Raw genomic sequence first — 27,670 nt, 5'->3', positions numbered from 1 at the left:
TTGGAATCACACATTTCTTGCTAGAAGGTGATGCTTTAAGTGTTGTTCAGAGGATTAATAGCAAAGAGCCCGATCTGTCCTTGATAGGTAATGTAATTCATGGCATCAGAGCTATGCTGAATTCTTTTGATTATGTAAAGATTAGTCATGTGAGGAGGAACAACAATTATGTTCCTGCCCACATCATGTCCAAATTGTCCTTATCTCTTGAGGGAAGTAGAGTATGGTTTGTAAACTTCCCCAAGATTGTTACTGATGCTGCTCTTGCTGATTTGCAATGAATGGAGGTTTTCTTTCAAAAAAAAAAAAAAAAAGAAGTAACTACCGGATAATTTGTTCAAAGAAAAAAGGTTTGAATGACCCTCAGCTAGTGACAGAACATTGGATTGAATGACCGCCACGACCCCAAAAAAAAAAAAAAAAGAAAGAACATTGGCTTGTGAATCTCACGTGGCCTAAGTGACACTTGACCAATCAATGAACCAGACATTTTACTCTCTCAGCAAGTTGTCGCTTTCGTTGCACGAGTCCTCCTCTCCTTCGTTCGTTCCCTCGCTCTACTTTTCAGCTCAACGAATTAACTACAAATGTACGGATGAATAAGGGATCAAACAGTCTAATTAAGCCAAATACTCTATTGTTTAATTTTATTTAATTATTTTTACGAGTTTAAAATTTTATTTATTTGTCCAATCGAATCTTTTTTATTAAGTTTAAAAGTTATTAAACATAATATGTTGTTTAAATTTGATTTGATTAATTGACGAATCAATTTAAATGAGTTATTATCAATCAAATTTGATTTAAGTATTGAGTAACTTAATTCATGTTGCAGCCCCAGGAATAAAACAAAAAGCGGAATCTTATTCAAAATTCCATGTGAAAAGGTAAAGTATTTTTCCTACGAGAGATTAAAAGGAATACATCGAATCAATTTATTTAACAATTGATACGATTAGGCGTGTAGAACTTAGCATAGCTTTCAAAGAAGTTAAATTTTCATTAATTAACCTAGATTTTAGCAACACATGAAGTAATCATAACAAGAGGATTTTTTCAATTATGCTGTATTAAACTTATTATATATAAAAAAAATACAATAATCACATTCGTTGCACTTTTTGTATTTAAATATATTTTTAAAATAAATAACATATGCTTGCAAAATAACAATAATAAAACATGAGGGTTTTATTCAACGAGACAAAAAAAAAGGTTGATACACAAGATTTCAAAAATGCACAATTTGTCATTTCATTTAGGCTGCAACCCAGTTTAATTAACAACATGAATAGGTGTTTAATGTCAAGATCGTAAAAAATGCATTTGTATGTTGATAACAGATGGTGTTGGTGCGTGTGAATATGTAGTGCATTATTAAACTTGAGTGAAATCTGAAATAATGGCAAATTATGAACAGAATACTTTGTACGCCATCTCAACTTTGGCACAGCCAAAATACATACGAATGATGATATTTATATGTTGTGCAAGGGAATCATTAAATTATATATATAATAAAAAAACTCTAAAAATCGAAAGAAAATGGGGAAAAAGTAGGACTGACTCAGTTCCCAGCTCCCAAATTCAGCTCTCTTCTTTTACCTCATTCAATATGAATCAAATGAAAAATCAGTCCAAGCTAACTTTCTAGCTTCTCCCTCCCCGATTGGAAAAAAGAAAAGAAGGGGATTCAAGAAATTAGAATCCGCCCCAGAATTAACAGGAGGGACGAGGAAAAAACAGAGTGAAGGAAAAAGGTTCTTTCTTTTTTAAAGTTCAAGACAAGAAGAAACCCTATACATCTGCTGCGAAATTTCTTGACACTCCCAGAAATTTTACCCAATCGGGTTCTCTTATTAACTCCATGTCTGTCCTAATTCAGCTTAAAAATCCAAACTTGTAACACACACTCAAGGTGAGCTTGTCCTTTCCTTCTTCTTCTTCTTCTTCTTCTTCAACACAGATGGCCTCAGGGGGAAGCAGAGCATCAAGCAGTCTTCATCATCACCATTCTAAAGGTAGAGGTCAAGCTCAATCTTCAGGGACAAGCCAAAATGTAAACTACAGGGAGTCAGTCAGCAAGGCTGTGGCTCAGTACACCGTGGATGCTAAGCTACATGCTGTATTTGAGCAGTCTGGTGAGTCTGGCAAGTCCTTTGATTACTCTCAGTCCGTTAGAAACACCACACACTCTGTTCCCGAGCAACAAATCACTGCATATTTGTCTAAAATCCAGAGGGGTGGTCATATTCAACCCTTTGGTTGTATGATAGCCGTAGACGAGGCTTCGTTCAGTGTCATTGCTTATAGCGAAAATGCGCGTGAAATGCTTGGTTTAACTCCTCAATCAGTCCCTAGCCTCGAAAGGCCTGAGATCCTCACAATTGGGACTGATGTAAGGACCGTTTTCACCCCTTCCAGCTCTGTTTTGCTCGAAAGGGCATTCGGGGCGCGAGAAATCACTTTGTTAAATCCGATTTGGATTCATTCAAAGAATTCTGGGAAGCCCTTTTATGGAATTCTGCATAGGATTGATGTTGGGATTGTAATTGACTTGGAGCCTGCTAGGACTGAGGATCCTGCTTTATCAATTGCTGGGGCTGTTCAGTCTCAGAAACTAGCTGTGAGGGCGATTTCACATTTGCAATCACTCCCCGGTGGAGATATTAAGCTTTTGTGTGATACTGTGGTTGAAAGTGTGAGGGAGCTTACGGGCTATGACAGGGTAATGGTGTATAAATTTCATGAGGATGAGCATGGTGAGGTTGTGGCTGAGAGCAAAAGGTCGGATTTGGATCCTTATATCGGGTTGCATTATCCAGCCACCGACATTCCTCAGGCATCAAGGTTTTTGTTTAAGCAGAATAGGGTTAGGATGATCGTGGATTGTCATGCTACTTCCGTTCAGGTGCTGCAGGATGAATCACTCATGCAGCCTCTATGTTTAGTTGGTTCAACACTTCGAGCTCCTCATGATTGCCATGCCCAGTACATGGCTAATATGGGGTCAATTGCCTCATTAACTCTTGCAGTCATCATTAATGGAAATGAGGAGGATAGTGTTGGGGGCCGGAATTCCATGAGACTTTGGGGCTTGGTTGTTGGTCACCACACTTCTGCTCGTTGTATTCCTTTCCCTCTGCGTTATGCCTGTGAGTTCCTAATGCAAGCCTTTGGGCTCCAATTGAACATGGAGTTACAATTGGCTTCACAGTTGTCTGAGAAACATGTTTTGAGGACACAAACACTTTTGTGTGATATGATTCTTCGAGATTCTCCAACTGGGATTGTTACACAGAGCCCCAGCATTATGGACCTCGTGAAATGTGATGGTGCTGCTCTGTACTACCGGGGAAAGTGCTACCCACTGGGCGTGACACCTACTCAAGCCCAGATAAAGGATATTGTTGAATGGTTGTTGGCTTACCATGGGGACTCAACAGGATTGAGTACTGATAGTTTGGCTGATGCAGGGTACCCTGGGGCAGCCTCTCTTGGTGACGCTGTTTGTGGGATGGCTGTTGCTTATATTACTTCAAGAGATTTCTTGTTCTGGTTTCGCTCCCACACTGCCAAAGAGATAAAGTGGGGTGGTGCAAAGCATCATCCAGAGGACAAAGATGATGGGCAGAGGATGCATCCACGTTCTTCTTTCAAAGCATTTCTGGAAGTAGTCAAAAGCCGTAGTTTGCCATGGGAGACTGCTGAAATGGATGCAATTCATTCCTTGCAGCTTATACTACGAGATTCATTCAGGGATGCTGATGGAAGCAATACAAAGGCTGTTGTTCAGAATCAGATTGTGGATAATGAGTTTCAAGGGATGGATGAACTCAGTTCTGTTGCCAGGGAAATGGTTAGATTGATAGAGACTGCAACAGCACCAATATTTGCTGTAGATGTTGAAGGCCGTATAAATGGGTGGAATGCAAAGGTTGCTGAATTGACAGGCATGCCTGTTGAAGAAGCTATGGGGAAGTCCTTAGTTCGTGATATTGTTAAAAAAGAATCAGCAGAAACTACTGAAAAGCTTTTGCTTCATGCTTTGAGAGGTATTCTTCTTCCATTTAGTATTTATTTTCCTGTCTCCTTCTGCATTTTTTTTTTTTGGATTCTGTATGTGTGAAAAAGGTTTGTCTTGAAGTCTTGGGTTACAACTAGAAGTTGTTTTTGCTATTTCCAGTACTTAAATACTCCTGTCAATAAGGGATATAGATGGGTTTAATCAATTCTTTGCGTATTTTATTATGATATTAGGCTGCTGACGTGGATTACCGGTACTTATGTAGTTTATTGTACATGGGTATTCTAATATTGAATTAAGTTGATGCAGGTGAAGAAGATAAGAATGTTGAGATAAAGCTGAGGACATTTGGAGCTGAAGAAAATAAGAAAACTGTATTTGTGGTGGTCAATGCTTGCACTAGCAAGGATTACACAAATAACATAGTTGGGGTTTGTTTTGTTGGTCAGGATGTTACTGGCCAGAAGGTGGTCATGGACAAATTTATTCACATCCAAGGTGATTACAAGGCCATTGTACACAGTCTAAACCCACTAATCCCACCTATATTTGCTTCCGATGAGAACACCTGCTGTTCTGAATGGAACACTGCTATGGAAAAGCTCACTGGATGGAGCAGAGGGGAAGTCATGGGGAAGATGTTAGTAGGGGAGATTTTTGGGAGTTGTTGTCGGCTGAAAGGTGCAGATGCTATGACTAAGTTCATGATTGCTTTGCATAATGCAATTGGAGGCCAGGATACTGACAAGTTCCCATTCTCTTTTTTTGACCGAAGTGGGAAATATGTGCAAGCTCTCCTGACTGCTAATAAGAGGGTCAATATGGATTGCCAGATTATTGGAGCTTTTTGTTTTGTTCAGATTGCAAGTCCTGAATTGCAGCAGGCCTTGAAACTCCAAAGGCAACAGGAAAAGAAGTGCTTTTCAAGGATGAAAGAGTTAGCTTACATATGTCAAGAAATAAAGAATCCATTAAGTGGTATACGCTTTACTAATTCACTCTTGGAAGCTACAGATTTAACGGACGACCAAAAGCAATTTATTGAGACAAGTTCTGCTTGTGAGAAGCAGATGTCAATGATAGTAAGGGACGTTAATTTGGATAACCTTGAGGATGGGTGAGTTTATTATATTTAGTTCAACCTTTTTATCAGTGCATTCACAACTGGAAAGTGCTTGCATGGCATGATTGTTGCTAATGTTGTTTTCATAGTCAAAACACATATTCTGAGTTCTGACCAACAAGGAGAAATTGGCTAGTAATGTGAGGCATTAAGTTTTTTAGCAACTCTTAGGAAATTATTTGATTTTTCTTGAGGTTGTGCTTGATGCTCTTAGGAAGTTATTTGTAATTTGTTTAAAGGTTTAATATCTCCATGCAATCTTAAAGGTTGTTTAGTTTCATATCCTGCTGAGAAAACTTTGAATTGCGATTTTCGGAAAACTTCATATGACTAATGCTCAATAGCTGCCATTATTTGCATTTCTATGATTTTCTTTCTTGCTGAAATTGCATATTTCTCTATTAACAGCTTATGAAATGTGCACTAATGCTTCAATGCTAGATCCTTCTATGTGCTTTCCGTCAAGCTAACTAGGCGAAGTTTTTTGGATTTTAGACATGAAAATTCTCGTGGCGACTCTTGTAGAAATAAAGCATCAAATTGACCAACTTAGTAGAATTTAGTGACCATACGTTCATTCCGTTTCCGTCTGTTCTCCAGTAGGCAGCCCTTGCATGTAGAGTCATTGTTTACTTTCCCTATTTTACCAGTCTGAGGATAGTCATTTGGGGAGCAAATCAATGACTTTCTTTTCAGTGTATCTCATCTCTAGTCATGACCTGGCTTCTCTCTTGAATATTTTTGTGAGATTCTTTTAGTCTTTTAGAAAGTTTTTGCATTTCTGATATCCGTTTGAAATAAAATCTTACTCCGATAGTGTTTTGTGATTTGCTTATGGACAAGTCATATGACTGATTCCTAGTTTGTTTTTGGGCAGGTCATTGGAACTTGAGAAGTCAGAATTCTTACTCGGGAGTGTAATAGATGCTGTTGTTAGCCAAGTAATGTTGTTGCTGAGGGAAAGAGGTCTACAACTGATCCGGGACATTCCAGAGGAAATAAAAACCCTGGCTGTTTATGGTGATCAAGCAAGAGTTCAGCAGGTCTTAGCAGATTTTTTGTTAAATATGGTGCGTTATGCACCCTCTTCTGGCGGTTGGGTGGAAATTCAACTAAAACCAAGTTTGAAGCAAATTTCTATTGGGATAAACATTTTGCACATCGAATTTAGGTATGTTCTCCATATTTTGCTCATAATGTGTTCAGTAGGACACATATACATTTTAGTTTTAGCATATGCTTTAACAAGTCATGTTTATTCACTTCACTGTTTCTTCTGCATTTGAAGTCACATGCCTGATTTCATCAATGTGAACAAAATTAGGGTCTATGTTGAAAGATGTAAATGGTGCTAGTTGCAAGGATGGTAATTAAAGCAGGAAAAGCTCCTAAACCAACCACCAATTAAGTGCCGCCAGAACAAATAACAATTATTGCAGATGCTTGTCTTCAGGCTCAAGTTGTTCCATATCGTTCATGGACGTTGATTTTGCCATAAAATTGTGTGGCTACTCTGACTCACGGCATTATGTAGAGAATTGCTGTTAAAAATTTAAAAGCTGGCATATTTACCAAGTAATCTGAGAATTTTTATGCCATGTGCTATCTTGGTGAAACAATTTTTATGCATTGGTTCTTGTGAAGGATTGTCTGCCCCGGCGAAGGTCTTCCTCCTGAACTTGTTCAAGACATGTTCCATAGCAGTCGATGGGTGACCCAAGAGGGGCTGGGCCTGAGCATGTGCAGGAAAATTTTGAAGCTTATGGATGGAGAAGTTCAATATATTAGAGAGTCTGAAAGAAGTTATTTCTTGATTACACTTGAACTGCCCATGCAGCGGAGAGGTTCAAAAAGTGTGGCTTAGTCTATTAACGGATTGGATACAAACCAACTCTCTGGTTCTAGAAGCAAAGCTAGTGCTAAATCTCCAGTGTTTACTTGGAAGTTAATGCTTTCCTTGGCAATCAAAAGAAGCTTTATTTTGTGGGTACTGAAATCCAATGTCAGGATCTGCGGCATTTCAGCTATTTGGCCTGTTATCGTGCCATTGGTGCCCATGCTTGACTGTTGCTGTTTGCCAACCTTGATCAAGAATTGTGACCCCAGTATTCACATGGAGCTGGAAGATTTCTTGAAATGTGACAGGGATACGTTTACTAATGACTCGTCAAGTTCCCTTCCCGACTGTGTACTGCATGCAAGTATACATGGGGCCAAAAGGTCAAAGCAGGTGTTTGTAGTTCTTGGCTTAAAGATAACCCTGGTGATACGGTTCTAACAATAAGCTTGTATTGAGAAGTATATATAGCCTGTATAGATACGGTTCTAACAGTAAGCTTGTATTGAGAAGTATATATAGCTGGTATTGTTAAAACTGAGTATAGATCGTCACAGGTCTTAGGGTATCCACATGTGCAGCAGTTTTACACTTTTACTTTATGGGGTGCTTGAAAGTTTTGATCGTCTTCTTGTCTTGCTACTTTCTTTCAGGCTGTATGATAGCATCATTGGTCTATTTCCTGATTTCATAATTGTAATAATCTACATTAGATAGATTAGACTGATGATTAAAATAAACAAGATCCTCTTTGAGAGGACTTTTTGGTAAATTTGCATAACCTAGATTAATTTATGTATTCGATCCATCTTCCAGGAGATAAGCAAATGCAAGTGATCGATCTGGGCGGAGTGGTCATGAGCTTAATGTTACTTTTACAAAATTTTAGGTTCATGAAATTAATAGACTTCCTTTAGTCGTAATTAACACTTGGTGACATGCCCTTAATATGGTGGAAGATAACTTTTGACATTTTTGTCTCCCAGTCGCATGTCTCTTTTCGGAGTCTATTAAGTATGCGGATTATGACTCTTCTAGCAGATTCTTGGTCAAGATAGTAAGTGTGGATTCTGCACGAGTTGAAGTAGATTGCAGATAGAAAATGGATCTGGAACTAGTAGTATTGCCTATGAAGAAGAGAACCATTGATGAGGTTTTGAAAGTTGGCTCCTGTTTGATAATCTAATTCAGCACTAAAATTTAATGGATTTAAATTTTAATATATTCAGACGCGTTTGATAATAAAAAATTGGATATATGAATTAATTAAGTGGTATCGAATTTTTTAGGTAAAATTTGCTCCCAAAATTAATTGATAAACTATTCGCTTATAACTGAGTGTGATATACACTCAAATGTATTAGATTTAATATTTAACAATTAAAATAATTTAATGGATTTAGAATTTAGATTTCAGATTTCAGTTTTATCAAATGCACCCTTAGTCCGTTTGGATTGGAATTTTATGATTTTTTTGTTTGAAAAACATACTAATGTATGTGAAGTAAAAAATAAAAAATTGAGAAATGTGTTTGAGGAAATATTCAAATTTTTTTTTTTTTTAAAAAAACAGTTTGATGCAGACTTCTTGACTACCTCGTGTTACTCAATTCTCATGAGAGAACTCTTGAACCACCATCGAACCATACGAATGCATCATGCACCCTCGTATAAATTTAGAAGAAATCACATATAATAGAATCGTATAAATTTAGAAGAAATCACATATAATAGAATGACACACCGATAGAAAATAAGGTTTGAACCTTGATCTTTTACCTCACGGTACATGTGGTGGCCAAGCCAATTCCATTTGGATTGAAGGAGAGCAATTTTCCCTGGTTAGTAAAGGACAAAAAGAGCACGAATTCCTGTTTAGTAGTACTGTACCGTCACCATGACATGATGATGCAGATCAGAATAGTGCTCTAATGGAATGATTAACATATAATTGAAGTTAAAAAGTGAGGAGTCGTAGGAACAGCACTACCGACCCACTTGCCTTTCATTGAGGGCAGAAAAGTCAGTCCATAGTAGTGTCTCCAAGATAGTAGTAGATGCTTATAGCTTTTGGTTTTTCTATTCTGGGCCCCTCTACGGTATATTCCCGTTCGAGGAATTGACTGATGCTTTATGCATTAGCATCTTCCTTCAGCCGTCAATTTTTATCACTTGGGCACTTGGGCGGGCCGGGGGTCATATAGCAGCTGCGGAATAGTCTACGAGAAAGTGAAATCCCTCATCTATCATGCATTCGTCGGTGAAATTCATGTAAAATAAGATAAATTAAATTATACAATTATTATTATTATAATGAAAAAAAAAGATAATTGCTGAAGCCCTTGGAGAGGGCTTCATCTTTAGCTATATCTTGTTAGCTAGAGAAGGATGTTATTGTTATTGTTATTGAACCAAAAGGAAAAATGGGTATCATGCATTGAAATTGAATGATCATCTTCCTTCCTTCCTCATTTTTTTTTAAGTAGTAAAATTGTTTGGGAAGTAGTAGTGGTAGTATATCATAATCAATCAATTACTCTCATTTCATTCCCGTGATGCCTATCATTACTTATGTGCATCCAACCACAATCTTGTTGTGCACGGAAAATGGATAATAACAAAAAAAAATTCAGAAAAAGAGAGAGAGACCCAGAATAAATCAATCTGTCTTGTGTCTTGCTTCAAGAAATGAAAGTGACCCAGAATAAATTTGGGGATAAGAATTGAAGAAAAGATGAATAAAACGTATAGCACAAAGTAACAATCATCCTCTAATCAAATCAAGCACGGTGCCACCTAGCCTTGGTTTGCACTTTTAGTTTTATATATATATATATATATATTTTTTTTTTTGGTTTTGGTTTTTCTTTTTCTGTGAAAGGGAAAAAAGAGGGATTCTTTGCATCGAAGTAACATGGATAATTGCATGATGATGATGCAGGAGGGTCTTGGATTTTGGAGACGTGATGGTCATCTGAGGGCAAAAAGAAAAGAAAGTAAAGAAGGCAGTGCAAAACCTGCATTGCTTTCTCTTGCTCCAGCAATAATTTGGTTCCTTGGTGATGAAGGTTGGGGAACAGAAATGCTTGTCCATATGTGGTATAATATTACTTGCACATATCCAACACCCAGAAAGGTAAACTCCGCTTTGTACTGATTTAGACAACCTTCTTGCTGATTTATCCCAGTCCCAATCCCCAATCTCTTCTCTTAACCAATTTTCCCACACGGCATCTTCTTTCTTTTTCTTCTTTACACCTTACAGGACAGCCACGAGGAAGGAATTTGCAAATAGTCAAACACCCTAAAATTAAACTTATTAAAATTTCACGGCCAAAATTATGTGGGACGCAAATCCTACCCTTATATTCAGGCTGGATTTGGAACCTCCACTTGACTCTCTTTACAAGAAAGAACAAACAACTTGCATCCACTACTTTTTTTACAATGACGTTAGTGGATCTTTTGAGCTCCCGGATTAGACAAGTTTTCGTGGAAAAGCTTTTGAAGTACTGCTACTATTTTCTTAATATATTTTTCAATCACTTTTTTTTTTAAAAAAAATATATAATTTCACATGCATCACACGTAAATTTTTCAACAGAAACTCTAAAAAATAACAATTCAAACAGACTGAACTCAAATAAATACTTAGACATCTTTCGTAATTCTGCGTGTTGTCCTTACAGATAACTTTCAACCACTTATTTATCCTTCAGTTTATTCTAGTTTTATTTTAGTTGAATTAAGCATCAAATCTTGGCATTTGGAATTGCCATTAAATACAATATTTATTTAGATGGATTCAACGGTGGGCAAATTGGTAATTTGACTCTTAGGTGTACTCAAAGTCAGTCCAACGAACATATGGCCATTTATAAACAAATTCCCCAGGAAAAATTAATGTGGAAAGAAAGAGATGGGAGGCATTAAAAAACCAGACTGGATTTAGTTGCTTGAACCTTTTAATTTGAAATGTGGGCCAATAACACCTCACGCGCCATAGCCTACCCTTCTCTGTCTGAGCCAGATACATCGCGAAGCAGTCGGGAGACAGTTGTTGCGTGCACATCACGCGCCACCACGGAGAATGGGATTGAATTTGGCGGTCATCACTATAAACAAAAAACCGGTCGAAGTGGTCAGCTTGGCAGAGGATGAATTTGATAAAGAAGAAGAAGCCACCAAAATCCAGAACCGCCCACCCGCGTCCAAGACAAAAGAAGAGGGTGAACAATAAACCAGATATAGTAGACATTTTCGCAACAATCCATTGATTAAATCTTTTTAATAATTCTTGTTTTACATTTTAAAAAAAGTCCTCAGAGGAGAGAGAAAAAAGAACCCAAAATGGTACAGTACTAAATAGTTTTTCTTGACCTTTGAGGACCCATCAATCAACTCTTTTTTTCAGCTCCAATTCATGAAAGTATGGATAAACATGCTTACAGAGGTTGAATCTCTTTTTTGAATTGTTTTCAGATCCATTTATTAGTTGGGAAAGCAATCCTTCCAAAAAATAGAGTGATATATGTTCTTCTTTTTGTGTTTTTGAGCACGAAAGGCTAAAGATTTTAGCAAGAGTCAAGTTGGGTGTATTTTTGTGTATATTATGGTAGAAGATTGGATTTTCTGAGGTGGGTTGCGATTAAATTAGCCGGAAAATGGAAAATATTGGGACAAAATCGGCTGCAGCTGGAGCAGGAGCAGCAGCTGCAACACCCCCAGCTGAGGAGCTGCTGAAGAAGATTCAAGAATTGGAAGAAGGGCATGCCCATTTGAAGCAAGAGATGTCTAAGCTGATGATTTCAACCACTGATGAGAAATCTGAGAGGCAGCAACAAAGGTCTCATTCTATATCTCCTCAGCGTTCTCGTGGGCCGCGGCGGCTGGGTAGTGGTGGTGCTGTTGGCTTTGACGGTGGCATAGTGGCCGCGTGGAAAAAGGGTTCTGCTTCTTTTCGGCATTCCTCACCTTTGAGAAGGGAAAGTAGGAGTAGGGATGCGTATGCTGCTGTTGGTGGCGGTGGTGGGCCGACTGCTGTAAAATTTACTGATAAGCAGTATTTGAATATATTGCAGTCAATGGAGCAGTCTGTGCATATATTTGATCTTAATCGTCGTATTATTTACTGGTGAGTAATTCGATTCGAAATGGAATTCATAGCATTAGTAGTTGCTATTGCTGTTAATATTGCTGTATTTATTATGTCATAAGGTTTCCTTTTATCTTCCTTATCGTACCAATTTCAGTAGTTACTATTTGGCTCTTTACCATGCTCATATGTCGGTTGAAAATCTGAACTGCATAGTGAAAAATGTTCAGAAGTAATGTGGCTTGGATGGTGAAACTGCAATGATGGACTATTTCTTTGGTCCTCTTTTTTGTGTTGTAAATCTTGGACCTAGGAAGGATATTTGAAACTTGGTAACTTGTATGGGGCAATACTGACGCAACTTGTAGTGCAGGAATCGGAGTGCTGAGAATCTTTATGGTTATTCAGCAGCTGAAGCTTTAGGACAGGATCCCGTTGAGCTTTTGGCAGATGCCCAGGACTATGCTATTGCCAGCAATATAATCGATCTCGTGGCAATGGGGCAAAGTTGGACTGGTCAGTTCCCTGTCAAGAACAAGAAAGGAGACAGATTTGTAATTGTTGCCACTGATACCCCTTTCTATGATGATGATGGCACTCTGGTTGGGATTATTTGTGTATCTACTGATTCAAGACCCTTCCAAGAAACAAAGGCAGCATTGTCAGGGGCAAGGCAGCCAGAAGCCAATTCAAGCTTTAGTAGGCCTAAAATGCTTGCTTCTGCTAAACTTGGGCTTGATCCTCAACAGCCTCTTCAAGTTGCAATTGCCTCGAAAATATCAAATTTGGTTAGTTTGTAGTGTTTTAAACTTTATCTATTATTAAGTTAGTGACATGCTGATGTTACAATCTGAATATAGGCTTCCAAAGTGAGCAGCAAGGTGAAGTCAAAAATGAGGACAGGAGACACTAGCACTGATCATGAGGGTGGTAGTGAAGACAATAGCATTGATCATCTCTCTGATCATGGTATCTCAGATGCTGCCCTCTCTGACCATAGAGAGGATGCGGCTTCTAGTGGAGCTAGTACACCACGAGCAGATTTGCACCCTTCACCATTTGGAAAATCTTCTCAAGCTACTTATGAGGAGCTCTCCCCTGGAAACAACTCCAGAGGTTCAGGGGATGAGGGTGAAGGAAAACCGGGGATCTCTAAGATCATTACATCAAAGGCAGAGGCATTGATCAGTAAAACTGGTTTAACTTGGCCGTGGAAAGGAAATGATCGAGAGAACTCTGAGTCAAAGGCTACTCGTTTTGTCTGGCCATGGTTACACAATGACCTAGAGAATGACTTGGATCAACAGAAAACATCTGCAGTTCCAGCAAAGCCAGACAATCAGGAAACTAACAGGATGGTTAATAATGAGGCTTCGGGCTCCTGGTCCTCATCATTTAACATTAACAGCACCAGTAGCGCTAGTAGCTGTGGAAGTACAAGCAGCAGTGCTGTAAATAAGATTGACATGGATAATGACTGCTTGGACTATGAGATCTTGTGGGAAGACTTGACAATTGGGGAACAGATTGGGCAAGGTAAACAATTTCCCATTTTACGGGTTCTATTATATCAGTTTTCTCAATCTTCATGCATGCACGACCCCCTTTAAGTACCTAGAAGGCTGTAATTTCAGGAAATGGCATTTTTGGTCTTACCTTTTTGAAATCATTAGTCTAACCTTTTTGGTCGTGACTGTTTGTTTCTTTTCCTTGTATCCTTCCTTGAACAGGATCTATTTAATAAGCTTGTACTTTTGTCCTTCAGTTTTAAGGAGACAAGACATCAAGACTATATGCATTATCACCGATTATTACAAATTCAGAATAGGTTCTTTTTTTTTTAGGAACATTTTGATTAGCCCCTCCGCTTTATTAGTGTTTAATATTGTCTGAATTTTTATCTCTCTTTGTTTAACATCGTCTGCATTATGCCTGTGCAGGTTCATGTGGAACTGTATACCATGCTCTGTGGTATGGATCAGTATGTTCTTTAACTCTTCTCTTTTAGTCATTTGTTACTAGGAGAATGCAAGAACAATTGTCACTATCCAAATTAAACAGTTCAAATAAGATGTGGCTTTCCAATAGCATAATTTAAGTAAAAGTGTGTCTGTTTTAAATTGACAGCATGTAAATCGCTGGCTCCAGAAGTCAGGGCTTTACTCCTAAATTAGGTTATAAGCTAAGTCTGGAAGCTAGTGCCATCAAAACTTTTGCATGATTGGTGTTCTTTCTTTTTCTATATGATCATCCTTTCTAGACCAGTAGGATGCTGGAAAATGGCTATAATTTTGTAGTGCCTTTGTTATGCAGGACGTCGCTGTGAAGGTGTTCTCTAGGCAAGAATATTCTGAAGATGCGATATTTTCCTTCCGACAGGAGGTGAGTAATGTGTTCTCATTAATTCGTGGCTTCTTGTGTCCATACACTTGAAAAGTTTTCTATGTGTTTAAATTGCAAATACTCTTCAAAAGATGCTAGAAATGATCTTTATGGTAAAAGAATATCATTCCAGTTTTTATTGTTAGCTTAATTTGCCTTTGAGTATTGCTGCTAGTTCGAGTTAACAATTGGATATCTGTTCGTGTGATATGTTAGTCTATGTGCACACAGGCATGTATCTATGGATGGGATAGCTTTAGAATCCTGTGTGTATAATACTTGTTGGATGCTGATCTTGTTCACTTGTAGTGCTCCCTTTCCTTCCTTTCTTATTTTCCTGAAAAGTTATCTGCTATGTGGGCATCTACCTGATGCATGGATGTCGTGTTGTTTAGGTGTCTCTCATGAAAAGATTGCGGCATCCAAATATTCTGCTTTTCATGGGTGCAGTAACCTCACCTGAACGTCTCTGCATTGTAACAGAGTTCCTGCCTCGGTTCGTTCTCCAATTCCTTCTATAATACATTCTACACTTTATTTTATCTATTCTGAGAAGAAATGGCTAACGAGCCATGTTTCTTGCATGAACTTCTGCATGTTAATGTATTAGAAAATTTTATTGGCTGAATGACTTATGAATTTCTTCTTCCTCTTTTGATGCAGTGGAAGTTTATTCAGGTTACTACAAAGGAATATGGGCAAATTAGATTGGAGACGTCGTATTCACATGGCTTTGGACGTAGTGAGTAATTCAAAGTCCGTATACTGTGAATGTTGTTGGTTAACAGACCCATGTTCTAGCTTGATATGGAGAAGCAGGACATGTGCCAAACTGCAATTATTATGATTTATGAGGCTTAAAGCCAAATTTTTTCTTTTTGCTTGTAGGTTTTTGACCTTTTATTTTTGGTGGGAGAAGTGTTTTCGTTATACTGTTTGATTTGTAATTTTTATTTTTTCAGGCACGAGGCATGAATTATCTTCATCATTGCAACCCACCTATTATCCATCGAGATTTGAAATCTTCGAATCTTCTTGTTGATAAGAACTGGACTGTAAAGGTGTGGATTTAGGTCCCCTAGCTGCTTAATTTCCTGCTTGGATGTTAAAAACTGTTTATTGAATTGAGTTTCGTGAAAACCTGAATTTGCTGTTACACAGGTTGGCGACTTTGGTCTGTCACGTCTTAAAAGAGAAACATACCTGACCACCAAGACAGGGAAAGGAACGGTATTGAATTAAAACATGCATTAACCTTTTTGCTATACTGACATGATCAGTTGTAGTTTCCGGGTTGACTGCGGCTCTAAATACTTCATTTTCTTTCAGCCTCAATGGATGGCTCCAGAAGTTCTTCGAAATGAACCGTCGGATGAGAAGTATGTCTCTACCAGAAAATATTTAATGCATATGCAGCCATATACATAAAATATTGCTGATTAACTTTTTTTTTTTTTTACTTTAAAATATCTAGGGCGGATATATACAGCTTTGGGGTGATATTGTGGGAACTTGCCACTGAAAAGATCCCTTGGGATAACCTCAACTCTATGCAGGTACTTGTTTTATCTTTCTATGAAATAGCTTACCTAAAAAGTGGGGATAGAAAGAGCATTTGGTCGTGTAGGTTTAATCACCTTTTCGGTACTTCTCCAGGTAATTGGAGCTGTAGGATTCATGAATCAACGACTTGACATTCCTAAGGACGTTGATCCGCAGTGGGCAGCAATAGTTGAGAGCTGCTGGCATAGGTTTGTACCTTGGCACTGAGAATCTTCTTTTTCTTTATTTCTTTTTGTTTGATAAGATGCGACAAGTATTTCTTAGCAATCTGCGGCTGAATGAAGAAAGGATGAAATCTTTATCGCATCTGTTATGTGTGTGCATTACGTTTTAGTTAATAGGACTAAAATGGACATGTTGCTAAATTTCATATGTTAAGGATGGGGCGATCTCGTAGTTTCCTAGTTCAAAGCTCCGCTTATACTGTAGGTTGATCCATCGATGTCTGCATGACATTTTGAATTTATCAACGAAATTGTCATACTGTCGAGATTGAGTACCCAGTCTTCTGCTATTATCTTGAGTTTTAATGTTTCAGGGAATATTATTTAGTTCTATTTGATGTTGTGTGCATTAAACTGATATGAAAGTAAATGATTTTTCCCAAACACAGTGAACCGCCGAACCGTCCAACCTTCCAAGAACTAGTTGAAAGGCTTAGAGATATGCAAAGACAGTCTGCCATTCAATTTCAGGCCTCACGAGCTGGCACAGGAGATGGCAGTCAGAAAGAGTTGTAGACACGTCGTATAACTTGCTCTTTGCTTGGAACATTCACCCACTTCTCTCTCAATGGTAACAAACGCTGGTGGCAGGTTGATGATTATGGCATTGCCATGAATGCTTGCTTGCAATGTTGAAAAAGCTCAACCCAAGGGCTGGTCGATATGATGTTTGCTAATACAAGAAAGTTTGATGCAGAAAGTTGTCATTTGTGAAGCCTGTCAAATCATGCATGTCATACACTGGTAGATTGTATCCAATTGCTGGTGCTATCGATGACCTCTCAAGCATGTCCATCGTGTGCACTGGCAAATTTGTTGTACGAGCAGAACAGATTTCATTCAGAGATGGATGGGATCTTAACAGTTTCAAAGCAATCAAAATCTCTGTATAGAAAACAAAGAAACTCTAGGAACTCTACAAGTCCAACTGATACTCTGATTTTGCCGTTGAAGAGATCTGTCTGTAGCTTCGTGATTTTTGATGCAATTAGTATTATTTCAACAAAGTCGATAAATATGTCTCTGACAATATTCCGAGCTAGATGAGCATAATTGCCTAATAAATTTGAGACCTTATCTGGGAGAGTAGCTATAAATGAGGTTCAGTTGAGATGTAGCTTAAAGAAACTAGAATAAGAAGACCATGGCGCATCAAGGAGGAGCATACTCATACTGCATATATCACAGATTACGAATTTTACAGAACCACAAACAATCAATATCTGCCCGGGTTTGGGGATGGAGATGAAGCAAGGGAATTTTAGAACACAAATTACTCTAGTTCACTCTCACTTTCGTCATGCAAGGGAAGCTGTTTGGCACATAGACGGACAACTTCTGTTCATCTGCAGTTAGAGGAGAAATGCCAGTTGAATGATGACCCAAAGTGCAGGTTGATGACCCACGTGATTGGAATGCCTTTCACCGGGTTTCTCATTACATGAAAAAGAGAAATCAACTAAAATAAACAAGTACTAATTGACAAAAAACAAAATCTCCGAGCATAAATTTCACCGATGTTGCGGCACAATTTTACAAGCAGGAAATGCACAGCTAAGCATGGACACTCGAGAGATTGAAAGCATGCTCAAGTCTCGTAATGGCCCCAAACACAAGTAAGAAAAGCCAGCAGGATCCAGTAAACTCGTCTTTGAAGCTCGAATGGCAGCATTTAGTTAAGTAGAGCTCGAATGGCAGCAACAGGATCGCCTTTGTGCTCACGCAAAGTCCTTTCAGCCACCTTCTTGTCCAGCTGTCGGCAAGTTTTAAAGATATATTGTTAAAAAAAAAGGAGCACAAAGCAAAGGCTGCAAATTCACAAACGAAAACAAAAAATGATATAGACCTCTAGTTCATTGGCAATTATATCAACATGTTCTGGATTAATCTTGACTGCAGCTAATTCCTTTTCCCTGCAGAAGGAACAAATCATTGAGAAGCTACATATAACCCCACAGTACAAACGCATTTTAAACACAGTTAACTGGCTTAACTTCAATTACTGCTGACCACTAGAAAATAATCATTAAAAGAACAGCATTTGCATCTGTGATGAGAAATTTTGTAAAGCAGATCTTTAAGCTGAACCACGTGATCACGTGGAAAAAAAAAGTTGGCCAAAAAAAATCTAAACAAAAAGGAAAAATGTTGAAGAAGGCCGCAAAAGATAATTCAAGTTTTGAATACTTGAGCTATGGTAAAATGAAGCATGATACTATGCCCTCCAATGGCATGAAAAACCAAATCTGTAGTCCTGTAGCTAATTGCAGACAAACGTTGTGAGAACAACACAGCAGGGTAGGTTGAGAATAGAAAAACCAACAAAATTATTAAGCTTACCTTATAAGATATCTAAATAGACACAAAATAGCTTGTCAAATTTGATAATTAGACAGAATCCATGGCCATATCACATGAATATAAAATCAAACATGCTGCGTATTCATGTTGTAAGTCACTATAATAACTACGTAAGAAATTCATCACGAGGCCAAGAAAAAGCCAAGGAGCCACATTACTTCATTTTCTCTACACCCCACAGGCAATTCAAGCTTCCCCAAAAACTATTTCTTTGTTTATTTACTTTATATGATGCAGTAGAATAGTATGAATCTCAATCCAGCATGAAATACACAAGTAATTATGTCTATACATGTTTTACAACCACTGAGCCACGTTTACAAATTACATCTTTCATTCCATCGAAAGAAAAAAATTATTAAAATAATAATAATAACAGAGAAGCATTTGTATTCCATTTCCAGCTCCACTAACGAAATAACGTACAAAAATCAAAAAGGAAAAAGAAATAGCTCCAACCTCAATCTCATGGCTTGAAGATCAGCTTCTTTGGATGCAGCAATTGACGCCATAGCCTGAACTAATTCAAAGTAAACCAGAGGTTAAGCTAACTAAAACAACAGAAATTGGAGAATGAAGACAAATGAATAGAATGCGGGTATTGTGGGTTGGTACCTCCTGAACCCGGGTTGAGTCGAGTTGACGATCCTCGACTCGGTCAGTGAGCTTGTCGAGGGCTTTGCTCTGCTGCTGCAGGTCCTTGGAGTCCACCACCATCTCTATTCCTTCATCTCCTCCCTCCGCTTCCATTTTCTCCTCTTTCCCTCTTCTCCAATTTCTTTCACGATAATTTCCAAAGCTCTCTCGTGGATGGAGAATTCGTTAATCAAGCAAGCCCTACATATCTTTTGAATGCTCTGTGTTGTTGGGGATTTTGCACGGCAAGATGTTGGAATTGTTGGGCCAACAGCTGGGCCTTCTCAGTCACATAATTTTGGGCCTTTTGACGTTTTTTTTTTTTTTTAAACTTTTTATTTTCTATTTTATTATTGTTATGATTGTTGTTAGTTGTTATTTTTATTACGAACATCTAGACTGATCCTGAATTGAACTTGACTGGATAAAACCTCGTTGGAATTCATATTGTGATAGTAATAATAATTGAGCTGAGTATTCTGAATTATGCAAACTGGTTAGGGATTTACAGTCTACGAGTTATAAACTATAGTTTTTTTTTTTTAAATAAAAGGGTTCGTGTATGACTATTTTATATTACAATTTCTATTTTTCTTTCACCGTTCAAAAAATTTGACATTGTATACACGGATGAAAGAACCCAAACTTTTTTACATTACAAAGAGATCTATCAAAGACTACTACTATAATTTCTACTACTATACAACTTCAGTATGAAAGAAAGGATGAATTACCACATGCTACTATTGAATTGGTCCAATCAAAGCTGAAGCCCTCTTTACACTAATAGGTTTAAATCATGTTATATAACATAAATTTACATTTAAAATTCAAAATATGCACATGTGACATATAATCATAACTGCTAGTATAAAAAAAATTACTACACTGTCAGTGTATAATTTTTTTTTTTTTTTTAAACAGTGTATAAAAAATTAATCCTTTATCAAATAGGTAAGAAAGTAGGTGTTGTCAAACATGATCTTAGGTCCAAGTCCTTGGAGTTGTAAGCACATTTGAGCAGAGGATAGGCCCCAAGCAACCCTTCATACCTGTATATATTCCTTCACGACTTGATATATAGATGAATACTTGTTTCGTCATCTTTCTGTGTTTTGTGGATCTAGAAATGTGCTGTGATGGAATATCAAACTAATTGTTTCATCTGCACATGGAACCGGATAGAGCATTGCATTTGCCCACCACACACTACTCTTTTTAAGTAATTGTTGCAATATACTCGGGGATAAATTTTGTACTGATTGGTAATAGTAACAATTTTGGCATTATTATGAGAGATAAATTAAACCTGATTCATAATCCAGTTTTATTTTATGGTGTTTATAGTTATTATGTGCAGCAGTAACTCGATTTCTGAGTGGAGTTTTACTTGCATTAGGGTAGTTGGAGTTAGTTTTCAAGTACAATGAGTTAAATCATCAGAATGTGTCAAACACAATGATCAAGATCTGTTCTCCCCAGATTTCTTTCAATTGCTTCATCAAAATAATCTAATATCCAACCAAGACCAACTTTGGAAAGGATCTTAACATCGACCAGCATCAATCCTTAGTAAATGGTACTTGGCTACATTACATTTATTTGTGCAAGTTTATTAAAAAAAAAAAAAAAAAAATTGGACAAAGTATGCCCCTCTATTTTACTGACTCTTAAGCCTCCAAAGGGCTAGTACTAGGAGCAAGTCCTAACTAACTACCACCAAAAGATTTACAATTGTGAGGTACTCTTACTTGGAGCAGGTCTCATCCTGTACAGTATTCACATTGGCAGTTCATAGCCATGCTGGGAGCCATTGCTTGCCATTGATGTAATCAATAGAGAGGAAAGGAGCTACTTCTTTGTCATCGAGCTGTTTTGACCACTTAGCTCGATCTTTTGAAGCAGACCCTGGACCATGACATTTATATTCTGCAAGATATACACGGCTGTTGCAGTTGTTTGCAACATTCCTTGGATCAGCTAGGAGCACAATAACAATGAAATTGCTCAAGAATACCTAGTATCCAGTGATCCAAGTATGATGATTGCAAGCCATTCTGGTAAATGTATCCTAAAAACTCTACTTAACTATGTTTTTTTTTTTTCACAGCGTTATCGAATAGGGTATTAACTGAAGAACCTTTAGAGTAGCAGTTCCATAACATGACTTGAAGCCAATTATGTTTTGGTTTTCTGAACATTTCATGCAGTTGCATCATTCGTCAATCACGTCACACTCATCGTGGCATTCTTAAGTTATAATATTTTCTCATTACTGCTTAAGCTTAATTAGTAATGAATATATATAGGAGGGAACTAGTCCTTACTCTGGACTGCCAGCATAGCTCCAATTCGTCCATCCTTGAGGCACAATGGTCCTGGAGAAGTAGGTGTTTGCAAAAACAACTCGAGAAAAGGGTGCATTGGCTCTACCCAAGTACAAGCTACCAACCCCATAGATCTTCCCTCCAACGAACACAAAACCACTGTTTTCACCAGCACTTCGCCTGCTGTGAGCTGTGATGGATCCATGGATCTCAGCCCTCTTGTCTCCAATCACGAATATCTCGCAGTTCTGCGTTACATCGTTACATCACATCACAGGTCTTTACCCATTTCGTTTAATTTCTGGCAATATTGCACATATGTAAAGAATCATGTATGAAGATGGCATTTATGATATCTACTTACATGGAACATAGACTGACCGCGTCCAAATATGAAATCGATGGAACCCTGAATATAGCAATTGTCGTAGTAATGCCTGCCTTTGTAATCAAAGAGAGTGTTGTGTGAGCTAAAGAATGCACAGTGGTAGAATGCAACTTTGTCTGCCCCAGCAAATGCTGCAACTGACTGGTTACGTGAGGTATAAGCAATCCCAGTTGGAGCTTCATTCTACCAAAACAAATCAATTACTACACATTTAATCAAAGACAAAGACAAATTAAGGGAGATGCTCTAAATTTAAGCAATTTTAACCGAAGATCTCTTTGCCGTTACATAGTTTCTAGAAATGAAATGAATTTAAGTCCAACATTACGATACAGAAGTTGAACCTTGAAGCTAATACCGAAGGCAACGAAGTTGTGTGATTCAACAAGGAAAGCAGCGGACTGGTAGTTGTCGACAGAGCTCTGAGACCAAACGATGGATGTCTTACCCTTTCCATTGCCTCTCAAGAATATATAGGGTTTATTACGAGGTATGTGCACCTTCTCTCTGCAATTAATTGTTACAAGTTCAGAAAATATTATCACATCAATATCTTGAAAGCTAGCCAAGTTTCTGGGTTGGGTTGTACTTTCATATGATTCTTTAGCTGCTCTATATTTGAACACGTACATGGGGCAATTGACAGAAAACAAAGCTTTGGCAAAATGGCAAACTTCAAATTGAAAGCAAGTATGAATATGACTTTGAGCCATCATTCCACCGATGGATAGCACACGGTCCTTCGATTTTACAGTACAAAGCAATTCTTCACACCATTAAGTGATCATGTACCAAATGTATTACCAGGACAAACCCAAAGAAAAATTGATAATAATAATAATTGATACTTTAGATCCCAGTATTATGCCTAGCTAATTGGTTGTACAAAAGTACACTACTTACTATCTAATAGTCATCTACAGTTTTGTTAAATTAAGAATGGCATCAACTTTTGTTGCAACCGCTAAATCAAATGATTATAATCGCCAAACTCATTTCATCTCGATTAAAAAGTGAATTTGATCGTCATCCCGTCGTTCTTGCTTTTTGCCAAAAAAAAATGAAAAGCAGATACATACTTAAATCGTATTTTGACTTTTCCTGGCAATTTTTGGTATAAGATCACCTGTAAACACCTTTCCTCACATGAATAATGGTCCAATTGGAATTGCCTTCTGGAACAGCATCAATTGCTGCTTGAATGGTCCTGAAGTCTCCTTGTCCACTAATATCAACTATTGCTGTTCGGCTGGTACCAATCTTCTGGGTCAGGAGATTGGAATCGATCACGTTTCTGTCCAAGGAGCAATGTACAACATCTGAAATGAGGACAGACATGACTAGAAAATGTACATAGGCAACATTTTTTGCCCAGGGAAGTGTTGAAGAAGATGAAGGCATTTTTAGAAGTGGAACTAACTACCCCAGTTCTCTTGAATCTTAAAGTTGGCTTTGATTGAATTGACATTCACTATAGGAGTTGCTCCTAAAGATATTTTGCATGCATGTACTGATTTGGCGCATCGAAGTTGGTATGAGGAAGGAGCTTCCTCTAGATTGGAGGGCGTCCAACAATAGCTATGTGGCTGTTATGCAATCCGTCCTTGATTTCTGTTGGTAGGTAATGGGTAGGACTCACAACAACACATTTATATTTCTGGTAATTAATTCTGGCTGAGGCTCAAGTGAGAAAGAATGCAATTTCACCTTTGTACCTAGTGTGTGTGGTATATTGATCTTCTCTTCCGCTTCAGATAGCGGTTTCCATTTACTAATTTAAAGCATGTCAATTAGGAAAAATTGCATCAATCGTATCTCACCTATAAATTGAGCGATTTTAATCTCTATCATATAAAATATGCTCATTTTTTTGTCATCCAACATCTTTACAAGCAATTTTTGATCGAAATGAGTTACTACGAATCCATCACCTAGCCCTCAGATAGTTTCTATTCTATTCAGGCTGACACACATTTTGATTGATGCTCACTCCGCCAAACGGACCGTTCCTCACTGGTCTCGGCCATAAATAGGCCACTAGCCCCAGAATTCCTTATGTTTGGGCCAAGCTGGAGTAACGCTTTAATAAAAATGATGCACGGAGAAGTTGAGTGGATTTTGAGGTCACAGCACGCGCTCGGGAGGGGATCATTTTATTTATGCCTCCATGGCATCTTTTGATCAATTCTTAAATGGCTCTCTCAGACATACATAGCTGTGTAATTTGATCAATTCCTTCAAGTTTAACAATTTCTGAGAGGGGTATTTAATGCACCCCTCCAAATTTGATGCGTAACTTATTAGCTTGCCAACATAAGTTAATTTTTTGTTTCTTGCTTCAACGAGGTGTAGCCATTAAAATCGCAATAGAAATGGGAAATGTAGAAATGTTGCAGAAAAGCATCACGATTCCCTTTGAGCACTAGGAAATAAAAAAAATAGAGAATCAGTTTCGGCCTTATCATAAAGAAAAACAGAGGAAAGGAAAATAGCATACGAAGCATCACTAATCTTCAACAGATGTTGCTGCATTCTTTTACCAATAACTATTCAGGCCCAGGCCTGAAGTTTTCTCTCTGCTTGTCCAGCACCACACCACACCAAGCCAGAAAAGCGGTACTCCCCCATTGCATTGCTGTGAATTGTGCGGTAATATTAAACATTAAATCCTTTGATATCCTTCCTGGATTGATCATGAAGGAAACAAAGATGTGGGCTAGTAAATGAGGCGTTACCATCTCAAATGACTGCATTGAATTCCACGTACTTGTGCCATCCCGTTGGTTTGAATGTTTGGAGGGCCGTCAGGCTTGTTGGGAGTTGGAAACAAAAGTTTAATTTATCATTATTGTGTTTCTGAGAAATACAGATTAGGATTTGGCAGCAAAAGATTTCCATGAATTCGGCTATTCGTCGCCGTGGTGCCCAGTTATTGGTGAAGCTTTAAATGACAATAGGCTTCAACAATCATATGGTAGCTCCCATGGTTGGTAGTGCTGCCGTTGCTGGACATTCAATGACTTCGTTTCTCTACCTACTCAGTTGCTCGCTTGAGCACTCGGGTTTAAAAGGAAAAGTATGTTCTTGAACAAAATCTGCTAATCTGCTAATCTGGTAGCTTCATCTTGATACTCATTTTCGTTTCACACTTTGGATAGTGGATAAACTACTTGCAAAAATCATTGTCTTGGGAAAGGAAAATTTGATCAACCAATTGCACAAATTATCTTGGGTCGTTGGATTTCTCTTTGATACATTGTGTGTTCAAGATACAATATTTGGTTAGAAAACTTAGCCATTGCAATTCTTTCTGCCTTATACATGTATCTGTTTTCTTGTTTCTCGAATCCCAGTTGAGGTGTTTATTTAAGTTTAAGCAGCAGCTTAGCAGTTGGAAGTTAGTGCAGCAGAAAAAAGGAAATTTTAGATCAAATCTTCATACAACTACAGCAGAATAAACTTCAGTGGTTTTCCTGCTAATGGATTATCTATCGTACAGGAAACTTGCAGCAGGGATTTTGTTTCAACTCTTAGCCCTTTTTGTTCGGTTGAAGACCTGCTTCTGTGAAGTTGCTCCTCCTGCTAATTTTGTTTTTGGAGATTCCTTGGTTGATGTTGGCAACAACAACTACATCGTGTCTCTCTCAAAAGCTAATTTTGTACCAAATGGCATCGACTTTGGTAAGCCAACAGGAAGATACACAAATGGAAGAACAATAGTTGATATTTTAGGTGAGGTGTCCGTCCTGAACTATTTCAGCTTGCTGTCTGCCAACTTAATTGGTAGCCACATTCCAATTGTCTGGTTAATACTTGATGATGGCATTGGAAGCTGATTTAGGTGTCATCTTCTTTTCTTTTCAATGGCCAAAAGTACTACCAGCTGACCATTTCATGTGCATACTTTTGGTATTACCAGGAGAGGAAGTAGGAATCAAAGGCTTTACTCCTCCATTCTTGGCGCCGACAACAGCTGGTCCGGTGGTTCTGCAGGGTGTTAATTATGCTTCTGGTGGAGGGGGGATTCTGAATCACACTGGAAAGATTTTTGTGAGATTCTTATTATCCACCTGCACATGTTCTAATGCACATTTGGATGAAACAAACATGTAGCGAAAACACACATGAATTTCTTGACAGAACATAGCCTGAAACTTGAGCATTCCAATCCGCCTATTTTAATTGATTACCAATCTGCATTGCTACGACAGGTCGGTAGAATCAACTTTGATGCTCAACTAGACAACTTTGCCAATACCAAGGAGTACATAATTTCAACAATAGGTGCTCCCATGACAATGAAATTGCTTCAAAATGCACTCTTCTCAGTGACAATGGGATCAAATGACTTCATTAACAACTATTTGGTGCCCGTTGTCTCAAAAGTTCAGCAAAATTTGGTCTCTCCAGAAACCTTCGTAGCAGATTTGATTACAAGATATAGAACTCAACTTACGGTAGGACTCCCATTTGCAAATAGCAATTCCATTTGTTTATCGTACTGTAGATGCTAGGCATACAATACATTTTTCTGATGTGATTAAAACATTCCCAGAGGCTCTACAACATGGGTGCTAGAAAGATCGTTGTAGTTAATGTAGGACCTATTGGCTGCATCCCATATCAGAGGGCAATAAATCCATCTTCTGGAAAAGGCTGTGTTGCCTTCCCTAATCAGCTAGCTCAGTTGTTCAATAGCCAGTTGAGGGATCTAGTAACAGAGCTTCGTTCTAATCTGAAGGGATCAAAACTCATTTATGCAGATGCCTATCGCATTGTAGATGATTTGATCCAGAACTACATCTCCTATGGTAAGCAACATCTTATCATTCAGAATTACAGCAGCAAATGCTGTCATGGAACACCACCTTAATTGTGCTTAACATTGTACTGATCAGCAGCGTATCCTTTCTTTGCTTTCCATAAACAGGGTTCGGGAATGCAGATTCAGCTTGCTGCTACGTTGCTGGGAGATTTGGGGGCCTAATTCCATGCGGTCCAGCATCTAAAATTTGTGCAGACAGATCAAAGTATGTGTTCTGGGATCCATATCATCCAACAGATGCTGCTAACAGCTTTATAGCTAAGCGTCTGCTTGACGGTGGCTCTGGGGACGTTTGGCCGATGAACATTAGACAATTAATTTCATCAAATTGACTACATCTTCAGAATGTTGAATTGCATTCGAAGGATGATGCATTTTTTTTCCTTTTCTTTTTCGTTCTTTCGTTCTTCTTTTTTTTTTTTTTCCTTTTTTGTTGGGTGAATCAATTCGCTCATTATCAAAGAGTTATGGAATTCCTTGTGCATTCAAACGATAATCAAAATTCTTATGCATTGAAATGAAAGACTTATTATCTGTTACTTTTACCGCTCAAAAGCATCAGCTTACTAGTTAGTATGAATATTTAGCCAGAAGAAATCACAAGATTCTAATTCGTTTTTGAAGCAGAAATTTGTAATTATATTCTTGTGCCTAAACGAATCAAAGGAAGATGATGGCTATATCTCAATTCAGAGGACCACGGCATTCACTGTAGTTCGTGTACTACAGTCTACAATACTTGTAGTAACTAATTTGTCAAGAAACGTGTTTTGTCTTGCGCTTAATATTAATGAATGTGTTTGGACAAGAGATTATTTGCCCAAATATATTTGCTTACATCATCGTTACAATTTTCAATATATCTTTTTATCTTTTCAGTTA

The 27,670-nt window shown here is 38.0% G+C and overlaps 5 protein-coding genes across 5 annotated transcripts; 3 read left to right on the top strand and 2 right to left on the bottom strand.

Moving 5' to 3' along the window:
- The first annotated feature begins 1,556 nt into the window (after positions 1–1,556).
- Positions 1,557–7,673, top strand: LOC113764622 (phytochrome B). The gene is made up of 4 exons (XM_027308577.1): positions 1,557–4,055; positions 4,337–5,144; positions 6,028–6,321; positions 6,795–7,673. Exons 1-4 carry the CDS (start codon positions 1,967–1,969, stop codon positions 7,012–7,014), a joined length of 3,411 nt encoding a protein of 1,136 aa, XP_027164378.1. The 5' UTR covers positions 1,557–1,966; the 3' UTR covers positions 7,015–7,673.
- Positions 7,674–10,958: 3,285 nt separating this feature from the next.
- LOC113767122 (probable serine/threonine-protein kinase DDB_G0282963) lies at positions 10,959–17,316 on the top strand. Its single transcript, XM_027311299.1, has 13 exons — positions 10,959–12,121; positions 12,456–12,870; positions 12,943–13,618; positions 14,023–14,063; positions 14,396–14,464; positions 14,860–14,960; positions 15,128–15,206; positions 15,427–15,525; positions 15,626–15,694; positions 15,794–15,843; positions 15,939–16,020; positions 16,121–16,215; positions 16,641–17,316. Exons 1-13 carry the CDS (start codon positions 11,652–11,654, stop codon positions 16,765–16,767), a joined length of 2,373 nt encoding a protein of 790 aa, XP_027167100.1. The 5' UTR covers positions 10,959–11,651; the 3' UTR covers positions 16,768–17,316.
- Positions 17,317–17,401: 85 nt separating this feature from the next.
- On the bottom strand, positions 17,402–19,470 carry LOC113767123 (huntingtin-interacting protein K). The gene is made up of 4 exons (XM_027311300.1): positions 19,228–19,470; positions 19,072–19,127; positions 18,098–18,164; positions 17,402–18,004 (listed from the first exon to the last, which is right to left on the bottom strand). Exons 1-4 carry the CDS (start codon positions 19,360–19,362, stop codon positions 17,924–17,926), a joined length of 339 nt encoding a protein of 112 aa, XP_027167101.1. The 5' UTR covers positions 19,363–19,470; the 3' UTR covers positions 17,402–17,923.
- Positions 19,471–21,040: 1,570 nt separating this feature from the next.
- On the bottom strand, positions 21,041–23,364 carry LOC113764893 (probable pectinesterase 67). The gene is made up of 5 exons (XM_027308935.1): positions 23,090–23,364; positions 22,308–22,470; positions 21,940–22,146; positions 21,576–21,823; positions 21,041–21,194 (listed from the first exon to the last, which is right to left on the bottom strand). Exons 1-5 carry the CDS (start codon positions 23,362–23,364, stop codon positions 21,041–21,043), a joined length of 1,047 nt encoding a protein of 348 aa, XP_027164736.1.
- Positions 23,365–25,189: 1,825 nt separating this feature from the next.
- LOC113766983 (GDSL esterase/lipase At4g16230-like) lies at positions 25,190–27,327 on the top strand. The gene is made up of 5 exons (XM_027311143.1): positions 25,190–25,695; positions 25,883–26,013; positions 26,175–26,420; positions 26,519–26,774; positions 26,894–27,327. Exons 1-5 carry the CDS (start codon positions 25,443–25,445, stop codon positions 27,118–27,120), a joined length of 1,113 nt encoding a protein of 370 aa, XP_027166944.1. The 5' UTR covers positions 25,190–25,442; the 3' UTR covers positions 27,121–27,327.
- The last annotated feature ends 343 nt before the right edge of the window (positions 27,328–27,670 follow it).

Source organism: Coffea eugenioides, chromosome 3 (assembly GCF_003713205.1).
Source record: "Coffea eugenioides isolate CCC68of chromosome 3, Ceug_1.0, whole genome shotgun sequence".
Taxonomy (NCBI): domain Eukaryota; kingdom Viridiplantae; phylum Streptophyta; class Magnoliopsida; order Gentianales; family Rubiaceae; genus Coffea; species Coffea eugenioides.
Note: the sequence above shows the minus strand (reverse complement) of the source record. Positions and strands in the feature narration are given on the sequence as shown.